Source organism: Pteropus alecto, unplaced genomic scaffold (assembly GCF_000325575.1).
Source record: "Pteropus alecto unplaced genomic scaffold, ASM32557v1 scaffold17, whole genome shotgun sequence".
Taxonomy (NCBI): domain Eukaryota; kingdom Metazoa; phylum Chordata; class Mammalia; order Chiroptera; family Pteropodidae; genus Pteropus; species Pteropus alecto.
This window is the reverse complement of record NW_006440645.1, coordinates 3,994,796-4,008,606: the sequence shown is the minus strand read 5'-3', so window position 1 is coordinate 4,008,606 and position 13,811 is coordinate 3,994,796. Positions and strand designations below refer to the sequence as shown.

The following is a 13,811-nucleotide window of genomic DNA, read 5'->3' as shown; positions in this document are numbered from 1 at the left end:
TTTTGAAACATTCTTTTGAAGATATATCATTGTTTTAAGTTTAAACTCATTTGTATTAATTTTTACTGTAAATCAGAGCAGGTTATTGTGGGCCATTCAGAAAGGCAAGAAGTATCTGCTGAGAAAGTATGCTTCTAGCACCCAACGGCCTAGGAAGTGTGTGTGGCCTTTTCATTGTATTGGGTCCCCCGCCCTGCTCTTCAATATCATAAGGCCAGGAGTAAAAGAGCAAAATTAAACAATCACGCAACGTTTTTCTGGTTGTTTTTCTGTTCTTTCCTTAAAGAAAGGAGTTGTATACTCCAGAAAAAAGTCAGAGAAATTCTAGGTGATAGGAGAGGGGACAGATAAAAACTAAGCAAGAGCTATGTCCTTAAACTAAAGGTAATTTGCAAACAGGACTTTTACGAAGTCCTATTTCATACTGCATTGCACTTCATTTTACTTTTTTTGGCTTTCATTATTACTATAGTTAACTTCCATCAAGTAAAAAAAAAAAAATAGAACTCAAATGGCAACCTAACCCTACCCACAAATCCTGACTCATTATAATCCCTTCTGTGCACACGTCACCTCTACCCGTACCCTGCCACAGGACCTGTGGGGTCACGAAAGCAGCACAGGGGGATGAACATGAAAGAGGAAAGAGAAGCGGAGTGCGACGTCTCTCCTCTCCTCCCTGACGTCACACAAGGAGCAGCCTAAGGAAAAGAGCAGTTCCCAGAACAAATACTCAGAGAAAGATCGAAATTTTCTTTCTAAAAAATAAACGAACGGTCCTGTAAGCATCGCAACTTAAAATGCGGCAGCTGTTGACCCACGCGAGACAACAGTGATGCATAAGAAAACACACTCTACTCACCAACAAGGAGCCAGACAACGTTGGAATTGTGTTCTGTGAGAAAATCTTCTAACTGAGTGATGCTGGGGACAATACTCTCGTTCTTCCTTTGATCCATTACTGAGGTTTTTCCAGAGCAGCATCTAAAGGCCTGAAAGAGTTCAAAGGTTAAATTTAGAATGAGATGTTTATCTGCAAGGAAAATCATGTAAGGGGAAATAAAGGTGAATAAATATAAAAGTTTACTAAATCACATTCTCGTTCCAGCAATGATAAGAATGCAAAAATACAACAAACAACAGCAAAACATGTCCACATTTCTATATAAAATATAAGACAATGTGTCATATTTTTAATGTCCTGATTTTACCACTCTGAGATTGGGGTTCAGTTACTATACTCTGACTAAAAATAAGACGGACATCGTCATTCTGAAATCTAAAGATATTTATCTCAACAATAAGAAGGAAGTATTGTGAAAATTAATACAGGGAAACATCATTTGAAATGGAGTCAGGAACAGAGGAAGATAAATACCATATGATTTCACTTATATGCAGAACCTAAGAAACAAAAAGAACAAACTAATCAAAAACAGACTCACAAATATAGAGGATAATCTGGTGACAGCCAGAGGGGAGGGGGGTTGGGGGACTGGGAGAACGGTGAAGCATTAATGAAGGACGAATTAGTAGTTGATAGATGGGCACCGGGATGGGGAGCACGGCACAGGGAATGCAGCTGGCACTAATATACTGGCTAGGTGGAGGGCCAGGGGAGAGAAGGAGCAATTAGGGGGATCATTTTATAAATTATAAAACTATCTAATCAATGTACTGTATACTTGAAACTAATAATAAAATTTAAAAAAGAAAAAATGAAGTCAGGAGGCCAGAAGGGGGAGCTCTCACACACTACCACTCAAGGTCAATTACAAACCCGACAAAAAGGCATCAATTACAGACCCCAGCAGGAGGAGATGCAAGTCACACTACTTTACTACTCCAGCAGTATGAAGGAAGACATTTGAATGAAATAAGTGCATCATTATAAAACTACATCATTATCAGCTACGGCCAAAGATAAGCAAGTATTTCCAATGTATTCAGGGCCAAAGACAGTCCTAAGTGATCCTTTTCACCGTCAAGAAAAGTATTTTATGTCAATTATACTCAATAAAACTGGGGAAAAAAGGTTCTCATATTTTTCAAAGCTTTGAAAAATCCATCGACTAGACATTTAAAATCCAGGAGCTAACCTTACAATGTGGCCTTTCCCTTTCTTCCTTTTTTTTTTTAAACTAAAAAATAAAATTATTTAAAGGGAGAACACACTTTGAAAAGACCTATAATCTAAAAACAAATACTCACACATAATGGTTTACAAACTACAAAATAACATCTGTACTTATTTCAAGCCTACTTTTACCATTTTACATATGTATCATCAGCACAGCATGACATCTATGAAAAGATCACCTCCTGGCGCCTGGGGACATTCCATGAGGGATGTATCCTGGCACTCGGCCTGGCACATAAAAGGGGGATGTTTCTAATCGAATCCAAGGGAAACTGATCCAGCCACCAAAAGGATGTATAGTCCCCGCCTCAAATCATCACCCCCCCCCTACCCCGCAGCCAAAGGGAATCAGGAAGAGGGAGCCAGGCTGCAAAGACGCCACTGCAGCTGCACAGCTGTCCCCAGCGTGCTCACGATGATTAGCCAATGCAACAGATGAGGGCCCCCTAGTTAAAAGAACGCGTTTTGAGCAAGTACTCAAGAAAAGGCTAAGACGCAATAGAGGCTGTAAAGGAAGAGGCGGGCTTTCGGTGTCAAGGATGCCAAAGCAGCGACGGCCGCGGAGTCGCGCCGAACGGGGCAGAGCACCAGGTCCGCGCGGCCAGGAACTGGAGGCCCATGAACCTGCTGCATGACCTTCGAGGGGCAAATGATGGGCTGAAAGTCAAACCGGACATTTCCCCCTCCTTCCCCATCGGTCTAAAGGCCGCAGGCCAAGCAGAGCCAGGCCGGCGACTGCGTGCGGGCGCGGCAGGGACAGGCGACCCCCGGCGAGGCGGCCTTGTTTCCGGGCGCCAGGGCCAGGGCGACCCCGGGGACCCTGCCCCGGGGAAGACGGGGGCGCAGGAGCCCAGTGGAAGGAAGAGGCCGGAGCGGCGGACCCGGACCCGGGAGCGAGGCGCGGGCCCCAGGGCGACAGGAGGCGACGCGGAGCAGGGTGGTGCGCGAGGAGGAGCGCAGACGCGGAGAGCCCGGGCGGGGCGCGGGGCGTGGGATTAACCGTGGGGTGTCAGACAAGAACTGGAGACGTGGTTTTCAACAGGGGCGCACACAGAAACAGCACAGCGGCAAATGGACACGTGGGCGTGAAGCGTGTGTCCACCGACGGTCCTGACAGCGCGACAGCCCAACGACAACGAGCAGAGAACGCCGCTTGGAAAAACCATTTTCTCTCAGGGCAACAGGGCTCGGTGAAGACAGGGCCGACTCTACAACCACGGCAAGGAGAGCCCACGTGAGCCCCACGTTCCAGAAAGGAAACAGGGGTGCGAAGAATGACGGCTGTGTCACCAGGACACAGAAATGAGCATGAGGAGACGCCCATGAAGAGGCAAGATCTGGGACAACGTGAGCACCGAAATAAATAATAGTGAGATTACAACCCGTTTAGTAGAAAAGAATCCATGAGTCCACACCAATAGAAATAATTCCAACGAACAACAAGACTCATATTGTCTCAAATAACTACCCCCAAAATAATTCTTAATGACAAAGGGGGAAAAGGGAACTTTGAGAAAGCCAACAGCTAATTAAGTGATCAAAATAAACACCATCAGTATAGGGCAGATAAAAACTGTGCACTTCTCAAAGGAGAAACACAGCCTCACTTCTAGGACATTCCCGCATGACCCGCATCTAACCTACCCTCCCTCCTGATGAATGATGACCAGGAGGGGCTGCTTCATCTTTGTATCCACAATACCAGTGACAGTGCCTTGAACACAGCCCCTGTTTTCAAACACCATTTTAAATGGAATTTGTATTTGTTACATAAGAAAATAACTTAGAACCTACATGTTCTAAGATATGCTCTCTCAATATTTTCATGATTCATTTATATTCTCTTCATTCTTCCTGAAATCCATGGTATTCATTTCAAAACTTCTGTCCACATTACAAAAAAAAAGTGGCAATTGCTTTAGTGACAAAGAAAAGCATGAAAATGTAAATAGTTTAATCAAACAAAGCACAAACCAGAAATTTATCAAAGTTCCCAATTTAACACCACCACTACCATCATTTTAAGAAATACCTTTCCGAAAAAGCTTACTTTTCAAGATGAATTATCTGTAGAATCTTCTCAAATACTACATTCAAACTATTTTATTTCATTCCCACTGGCATAAAGGAAATAAAATTATCTAAATCTAACATTTGCATCAACAAACTTTTAGAGACAGAATTCCAAATCTTGGAAATGGAGGTCATCCTACAAATCAATATAAAAAATACAAATAATCTAATAGGAAAATGAGTATAATATATAAACAGGCAATTCACAGAGAAAGATACCACTAGCAATTGGGGACAACAATCACTTATCACCCAATAACTATATTGCCAAAAGTGTGAGAACATGGGCACAATCCATAAACCGCTGATAGAAGTAAACCCTCTAAGAATGATTTATCAGATACTGTAAAAACGTACATGCTTTGAATTGGACGTTTCGGGTCCAGGACTCACTTCTCAGAAATACTCCGGCACAAAGATGTTTGTCCAAGGAAGATCACTGCAGCATTATAGATCATACTGGGAAATTGGGGAAAATGTCAAGTATGGGAAAATAAATTGTACACTCTTACTGTAAAACGACATGCAGCCTTCTAAAAGAACAAGAGCTCTGTGTGGGCTGACAGAGAAATGTCCAGGATACGTGTGATGTTCGTGGGAAAAAGCAGGTTGAGAAACGAGATGTATAGTATTCCACTTACGTTAAAAAGACTATCGGTTATTTGGCATATATTTTGTATACACCACATATGTACATATGTGCACATATATGGTGTGCGTATATGTACACTTTTTTAATCTGCAGAAATATTAGCAAAGCCATGAGTGGTCGCCTCCAGGGAGAGCAGCAGGAGGGGAGTTGGAAGGAAGAAGAATCGCCTTCACTAGTCTTGGTTCTTAGATATTATTTAACTGTTTGACGATGGGCACATAATACTTCCATAATGAAAAAAGAAAAAGGGAGACTCTGCTGGAAGACAGAACGTGACCGGTGGGAAAGGGGCTGGCTTTTGGCAGAGAGAGGAACACGGCCTTCATCTTAAGAGAAAGAACACAGGAAAGGATGGCCCCGGATACAGGAAGATTTGGGGGTGGGGGGGAAGATGGGAGAATCTGGTGGCCTCTATGTTTTTAAATTATGAGTCAAATTTATAGCTATTAAAACCTCTTCATCTCATTTTTTTCTTATTACCCCGCTTTTTGGTTCCCATTACCTTCTACAGTTCCTTCTCCTCTTCTATTTTTCTTACTTTTTAAAGGACGGTCCTGCCAGAGGCCGGTAGCCGAACGGAAGTAGGGGTGAGAGGGCCTCCGTCCTTTCAGGAAAGAGGAGCAGGAGGAAGTAGATGGTCTGTGCTTCTGCCCACGGGGCCTCAAGAAAACCTCACCGCACTGGTTAATCCTCTCCCAGGTCTGCACCGCTCCTCCAAAAGAGGTATCGCCCCAAAGTTGACACAGGATTGCAGAAATAACAGGTTTTGCTATATCAGGCTTAAACTTGAATGTGTCTAGATAACATTACCTATGACTGGAGAAGACCTAGCTGTGAAGACCACGGCCCACCCTGACACTCATGGGGAAGTATCTGAGTTTGAGTATTTAGAGCAACACAGTGAGACAGCGCATGACAACACAGGGCTATTTTGTTTATTCAATAAATGCTCATGGAGCTTAAAAATCCTACTGTACAGCTAAGGAAGTCTGAGTACTCAGTGTAAGATTTGGAATATTTACAATAATCTCAGGAGGACATCTGGCACTAGGGAGAACGCTGAGGGCTGTCTGACCTGCATCGTGGCAGTTACTGCATCACACTGTAATGACCAGTTTAGAAGTCTGTCTCCCCACCAGACAGCTGCTCTTTAAAAACGGGTTTGCCCTCTTCGTTTGCTTGTGCAATAGTCGACAAAGTTCCTGGTATGTGGCAGTCTCTCAATAAACAGTGGCCTCATAAATGAATGAAATAAATGCATCGTTACAACAAGTCTGTAATTATGAGCCACAGCCACACACAATCAAGTATTTCTAATGCATTCGGTCCAAAGAGACTCTAAATGACCTTTTTTACCCTTACGAAAATTGGGTTTTCATTTGCTTGAATTTAAGAAAAGGATTTTCAACATTTTAATAACCCAATTCCAAATACATCAAAAATGAGAAAAACCTTAATCATTGTCAAATCCCCCACGCAACAATCAAGTCACAATTTTTTGTGTTAAAGGTGTTCACGTATCTTCAGACCAATACATTAAAGTTCTCTGCATTTAATCAGAGTTCCTTTTCCATAAAAAAAAAAAAAAAAAAGCTACCTGGGTTTTAAGAGTTGGAAAATAAATCACTTCCAACTTCAGGAACATTCTCCTTCCAACTTCATGAATATTCAGTCTCTTCATCAGCAAGGAAGACTGAACACTATTAGGACATGGCGTGTATATGAGAAATTGTGTGATATAAACACTTTGTAAACATCTGTGCACTGCACACCTGAGGCCGAAGCTCACTGACAAATGCGCACTGCTACCAGGTACATGCGTGTGTGTTTGAAAACTCTGCAGCCACTGCTTGGGTTCGGCCCATATGTAACGAATTATCTCGAGACCTCTTTGCAGGGTTCCCAATTTCAAAAGTCAAATTTATGTTTGTCTTATCAATTAAGAAGCCCTGTAATTGACCCAAAGACCTCAGTAAACACCAACACAAAGGAACTGCCTAAGTAGACTACTTATCTTTCCTAGGGTTTAAGGATACCTCAAAAGTGAAACAAACCAGATCACAACATTTTAATCCAAAAATCAAGTTTTAAGAGTGTTTAATTCGTTTGAACTGCTTCTACAATGACCCAATAGTCTGAGTACTCACCTATCGAAAGGTCGATGGCTTAATACAAAGGACTTTGTGACACTCCTGCCAACTCTAGGATGCTATGCAAGTAAAGTATACAAACAGAGAAGTACCTTCTGCAACCAAACACCTCACATCGAAGACGTAACTTTTACATTTAAGATAGTACTGGAATGTATATAACAGCTGGCATTACCCACTGAGTGTAGTGATTTTAAAATCTGTGCCTAAAAAATGTTACCCATTAGGGTACGAGGCCTGAAATTCCGCCATCCATTCCTTTAAGTGGAGTACTAACCGATATTCTCTCTTAAAATGCAAAAACAGCTTTGGAATATGTCAATAATAGCCGCCATTAATTATTACCATGTGTTATTAGTGTAAATAATACTAGTGAGCACAATTCTCAGAAGCACGTCGAATACCAAAGTACACTAGTCACCAGGCAACTATTGCTGAAGGAATGTCAGATATGGTGACTGATGATTTTATCACTACAAATCAGCAAACTAGACAAATGGAAAGTGCTGTTTAATGTGATCCGTGCTGCAAAAACGGTTCTTCGTGTTATATATAAAAGAACTTTTAACATCTAAGAAGTCATATCATCCAACAAAAATGCTGCACTTTAGCAAACCTCACTTCTATAGCCAGAAATTTAGGCTGGTTCATCTAAATACTTATTTGAAAGAAAAAAAAAAAAGTCTTAAAAACTTATAGAAAAATATCTACCTGTAGGGTAAAAATCATCAACTTTAACCTCTCCAAACCTAGAAGAACGCATGATATTTAAACATTATCCACCTTTAATAATCCACCAGAACTAATCTACTGTCAGTATATTCCTTAACGTGGCCGGCGATACACAAAGCGACAGAAATTGCCACGAGTAAAGGTTCAAGCCTTCCGCTTCTACATCCCAAATGCTGATTAGTCGTGGGGTTTTGTTTATGCTTTTTGTACCGGCTGAACACAATATGCAACTTTCTTTTAATTCTTTTAATCAAGAATTCAGTCCATCACTGGTTCCATTTTTGTAGAAATATGCTGGAAAGTTTAATACTAAACAGCATTGACAAAGTAAAATTCCAAAGACGGTTTCTTACAACAAAACTATTTCTATTTTTGTACCTGGCCCTTCAGCTTCTCTTACCTTCCACCATGTGGCTTCACACAGACAACCCTCCGTAATACATATTCACACTACCCGCCCAGCCCTTGTAGGGTCTCTGGATCTGAGGGAGAGGGAGAAAGAACCGGCTGATTGTGTGTACCAGGATGCTCGTCACATCAGCTTCAAAGGAAGTATCAGCGTGATGCTGGGCAGAGCGCCCAACACATTCATTCAATGGCCAGTTCCTGTGAGCTGAGAATATTGCTACGATTGAAACTGAATTTTTATGGAAGTATAACCCAAAAAAGGCAACTTCCGGGAGTTTTATGGCATGTGACCTATACGATACTACAGGTGACATCTGACACAGCATTTTAAACGGATATGGAGCCACACAGAAATGTACTCTACATATGTATAAAAAGTGATAAAGCACAATGAGGTCAGTAGTTTAAAGCTGAGACTCTAAACACTCTGGTCAATGTTATTGTACACTTTGAAATGTCCTTTCCATAGTACTAGCTCACCACCGAAATAAAATGCGGCCACCATAATGGCTAGCTAGCATTTATTCACTGCTCACTAAGTGTCAAGCACTGCCATAAACACTACACATATTTACTCACCTAATTGTCACAAATAACTACCTAGTTCTAACCCCGCTTCTACCGACAAGAAAGCTGGCAGAAGCTAAGCACGAACACGGCTAACCAGGCGGCCCGCGCCGTGAGTCCAGACCGTCTCTCTTCAGACTCTGTCCCGCTGCCTCTCATCTTCACTGTTCACAGACCTTGGTCGCTAATTATCTCTTAGTCCTCGGTTTCTTTTCCATGAAAAATGAGTCTTCTCTCCCAGCTCTAAATTCTAGTTTAGGAGCTAACGTGAATGTTACCAAAATTCATTTCGGTATAAGAAATTTGTATTTTGCCCACTGTGGCATTTTTCCTCCTAGAAGGATCCTCTGTTATATCAAAGGTCAGCAGTAACACATCAGGTTGTAGGGTCGGATTAGCAGCAAAGGCCAAGGTGTGAAGTGAGCCAAGGCTAACCGAGCCACCTCCCTGCTTTTCTGCACCGCCCCGCACCTGCTCGGACAGGCTGCATCTACCTATTTTTAAAGAGCTTATTTGCCCCTAAAGAGGGCGTGTGGTCGTTTTAAAATATGTCCAAAATTCTTTGATTGTCCTCCCTTCAAGAGGTGGGGCTTAATTAATTCACCTCCCACACGGGGGCTGGACTTGATGCAGTTCTAAAAGATCGTGGCAGAGGCGATGGTGTGTGACAAATGGCATTGCAGCTTCCTTGTTGCTGTCTCTCGGGTCATCTGCTCCAGGGGAGGCCAGCTGCCTTGTCAGGACACTTAAAAAGCCCTAAAGAGGTCCACGTGGTGTGGATTTGAGGCTACGGCCATGTGAGTGAGCCATCGTGGAAGCAAATCTCCCAGCCTCAGCTGGGTCGCCAAACGATTGAAGTCCCAGCCAAGATCTTGGCTGCAACCTCGAGAGACCCTAAGTCAGAAGCCACCAGCTTAGCCACTCTGAAATTCCCAACCCACAGAAATTCTGAGAAAATAAATGTCTTAAGCCACTAAGTTTTGGAATAATTTGTCACTCAGCAATAAAAAGTATGAGAAAGGTAATTTTGCAAGATATCTGCAAAGTATCTCTACCCTGATGAGTCATACCTGTCATCTCTGGCTAAACGACCCTCACTCTACCCTTCTCCTCCTCACCAAAAGAGCAGGCGTCAGCAAGGGCACACTGAGAAGGCTACCAAGCCCACGAGTGAACGATTTCCTCTTTCTTCCATGAGTGGGTGTCTCTTGACCGGACTTTGTGAAACGACCTCTATCCTGCCTCTTACCAATTTCTCTGTATCCATAATCATCACCACCCCTTGTCTCAGAAGAAGTCTATCTAAAGTAGCCTTGACCTCCATCCTCGTTTTCCACCCCTTCTGGCTTGGTCAGTGACCTTGCTTTACCAGTTATTCTCCCTTATGCTGCTACTTTCGAATTTTCTGATGGTTTTTATCCTCAGCAAATAAAGACTGTAAATGTACTCATCACTTACACTTTTAAAAAGCAAAAGCCCTCTCAGAAACCTATCTCTAGCTACCCTCTCCCTCCATTTAAAACCGAACTTGCTGAAAGAGTCCAGGACATTGGGTGTTTCGCTTTCCTTATCTCTTCCCAGTGCGAACTGGCTCCACCTACATGATTGCTCTTGCTCAGGTCAACATCTGAACTGACATGTCCAACGGATACTTTTGTCGTCCTCGTTTTATTTGATGTCTCGAAGATGTCTAACTCACGCAGTTCTCCCACTGACTTCTATGGCTCTCTGACTTCTCCCACTTTCCTGCCCACCCCTCATGTCCTTTGAGGTTTGTTTTCCTCCCACCTGACCTGTAAGTGTTTGTGTTCCTCCATCCTTTCTATCACTCTACATTTGCTCCCTGAGTGATCTCATCCATTCCCATAGCTTTTAACTGTCATCCATAAACTGAGGCTCCGCAATCTATATCTCGAGCTGAGTCTTCCTAACTCAGATCCATATATACAACTGCCTGAGGACATTTCCTGGAAGTCACGGAGACCTCATATAGAATATAGTACTCCGAACTAAATTTATCTCTTCTAACCATGTTCCCCAATCTATTGCTCTTCCTATATTCCCTCAGCAAATGGCCCGAAGATCCCCTCAGTTTCCCAAGCCAGATAGCAAGTAAGCCATGTCACTTACCCTGCAAGTATTTATTAAACACTATGTGCTTTAACGTGACAGTGACTAGAAGAGTACCCTGACTCCGCTTTCCCTCAAGCCTGCTCAATCCTACCCATTCTCTCTCCTCTCCCTCTGCCCGCTCACCTCTGTCCCTGATGCCCCGATGTCACTGCTCCACGTCCACCCGGATTAGCACAATAGCCTCTGCCTGATCACCGCGCTGCCGAGCTCATCACTCTAGTTCGTCACCCAGACTCCCTATCTGACCACGCCACTCCCATCTGTCAGATAGAAATGCCCCCAAATTTTCTCAAATTAAAGAGTTGATTTTCTTAATCTCCCATGAAATTCTGAAATTCTATCGCTATCCTTAACATGACAACAGTATGCTAAAATGAAGTGTGTGAGAACCCGAGCTCCCCACGGTCCTCAAAGCAGCAGGAGTAGTGAACCTTCCTTTATTAAAATAGGAAATGGTTATCACATGGTTGCACAGCGCCGCTCTCCTAGTCTTTTACATCAACCCAAAACATCTTTGCATATAAAATCGAGAAAGTGTACAGGTTCACAAAAATATCACCTTCTAGAAAAAAATTCATTACTCTAATAGCGGAAGCCTGAAATGAGGCCATCGGGTACGGTACTCAATAAATATTTATGAAATGAATTACGTGTTTCGTAATCATGTTCGACCATGTCTTCACTATTCTCCATAGAACTCACAGTGAAAATATACTTGCGTTCAACCCTACACAGTATTCTGTGGAGAACGAACCAAAAGTCAACTAATTTTCTTCATGTTTTTTCACTTCTCTCTAAAACCCTCTGTAACACAGGTGGATCTATGCGCAAGCGAAAGAGAGAAAAGACTGGTGACACTTGACGGAGGACCAGATCAACGCTGTCCGTGGCCGCCTGCTGCCTACATGCAAGCTGAGCCCATGACTCAGTTGTCAGACATCAACAGTTCCCAAGCCAAGTACCACCGCCACCCCGCCCCCATTCCCCGACCACGGAAGCAGATTAAAACACAGCTGAAGCAAACGGTCAGACTGTCTCTACCTGAGCTTCAATTGGAAATGAGATTTCTTTCTAACCTAGCAAAATATTTACCCCAATTTTTTTTTCTGTCTTCAATGTTGTTTTCCCTTCTCCTTATCTTCAGAAGGCCCATCTGCAGCGTTTCATTTGAACAGACCTGAAAAAACAGCATTTTAACCAATTATACGAGATATTCTGGCATTATCAGCAGTTGCACCATTTCAGATGAAATGATCTGATTACACCTGCATGCTCACACAGGCGCTGGGCCTTTAATGTTAGTCCGATATTACATTTCCTTCTTTAAAGTTTCCAAACGAGAAATAAGACCACAATTTAAAATAAGACCACAATTTTCAAACGCCAACTGTTTCAAAACCTCTGTATTTATAGAAAGAGCATGATTTTGGTGGTCAGGGGGCTCTAGAGGTCAAATCTAACCTTTAAAGCGTACCCAAAGTGCGGCCTTGAAAAAGCTGTTCTCTCACGCTTCTGGGTCTCTGCTGACAAGAACGGTCCCTCAGTTTCCTTCCTATTCCCAGCACCTGACACAGTTTTTCTCAAATGAAAATCATCGTGCAAATTCTTAAGTTCTCGGGAGACGATGAAGCACACTGATGAAGGGCAGTAAACTGAAGCCAGGTCACCTGGTTTAAATCACAGATCTGACTTTGGACGAAGTTTTCAGGGCTGTGAGCGTTAGTTCTCTCATTTATAAAATGAGAATAATAATAGACCTTACAGGATAAGAGTGCTATGATGACTAAATGAGATAATACATGCACGTAATATACCACTCAATAGTTATATAAATATTCTGGTTAATGCACCTGTTTTTATACTTTATGTGTCTAGTTAACTCAGAATAAATCAGCTCATTGCCATGCCCAGAGTGAAAGGAGCAACATGAAACCCGATGAAACTTACGAGGCTTGGGCAGTTTCAAAACCATGATTTCCTTACAGAGGAAATTTACAAGAACTCTTTTCCTTTAACAAGCGTCCCTAACTTTCTACTGTCAAAACTGAGGCCAACGAGTTGGGCGATGTGGAGAGTGGGTCTGTGGGGCGGGAGACAATACTCTGCAGAAGGAAAATCAACTTCCTTTCACCTTCCTTTGACCAAACGCTAGTGTTTCCGCTGAAATGTACTCTTTCGTAGTGCAGACTCAGCAGGCACCAATTCAGAATACAAAACACACCACGCCTGGGGAGGGAGGGGGTGTCAAAGGCTCCACCGCCCTTGGTCAGTTGACCCCATGCTGAGCAGTATGGGGGTCCGCCGCAGCCAGGTGCCGCCAGTAAGGCTGAAGCCTGAGCTTGCAGGTGCACGGTCCTTCCCTGGGAGTCCGCACCCCAGAGAGCGGGCACCGCCCACCCGCCTCATCACCATCCGCAGGGGCCGCAGCAACCGAGTCCCCAGCAGCATCCGAGCCCCTAGCCCCCTGACTGTCATGGCCCTCCCAGGCCTTCCCGTTGACCTCCGACATCGGTCTACAGGTCTCAGCGCTGCAGGTAAGGATAGCAAAAGGCTCAGGGAAGCGCCGACGCCGCAGCCGGCAGCCGCGACGCAGCCGAACCTCCCCGGCTCCGACCCGCTGAGGTCCGGAGACGCTGGAAGAAGTGCTGCCCACCCAACCCAGCCCAACCCGGCGGCGTCCCCTCACCTGGGCGAGCGCCGGGGCGGCCCGGAACCGTCCGGCCTCTCATCGGAGGACGCCAAGGGCCTCGGGCGGGGACGACAACGCGGATCCAACGCGGCCTGCGGAGCCCTGCCCGCGCCCACCCCTCTAGCCCCGCCAGCTGGGCCCGATGCCGGAGGTCCGGCCCCGCCGCCCAAGGTCCGGCCCCGGCTCCGGCCCGGCCACTGACATAGAGGAGGGCGGAGGAGGACGGGAGGGGCCCGAGCTAGGGCAGGGGCGTCACTGCGGCTGCGT

At 44.3% G+C, this 13,811-nt stretch overlaps 1 protein-coding gene across 14 annotated transcripts in view; it reads right to left on the bottom strand.

Annotated features, from left to right (window-relative positions):
- KIAA1109 (KIAA1109 ortholog) overlaps positions 1-13,811 on the bottom strand; it is a 146,105-nt gene that overhangs the window by 131,507 nt on the left and 787 nt on the right. For 11 of the 14 annotated variants that reach the window (XM_025050947.1, XM_025050936.1, XM_025050940.1 and 8 more), the window contains exons 1-3: positions 13,542-13,804; positions 11,948-12,032; positions 863-992 (exon numbers count right to left, since the gene is read on the bottom strand). In XM_025050947.1, coding sequence (XP_024906715.1) covers positions 863-959 — 97 coding nt within the window. In that variant the 5' untranslated portion in view covers positions 960-992; positions 11,948-12,032; positions 13,542-13,804. Of the gene's footprint in view, positions 1-862; positions 993-8,147; positions 8,236-11,947; positions 12,033-13,541; positions 13,805-13,811 lie in introns of those variants that run through there. The other 3 variants (XM_025050937.1, XM_025050938.1, XM_025050939.1) reach the window with 2 other exon arrangements.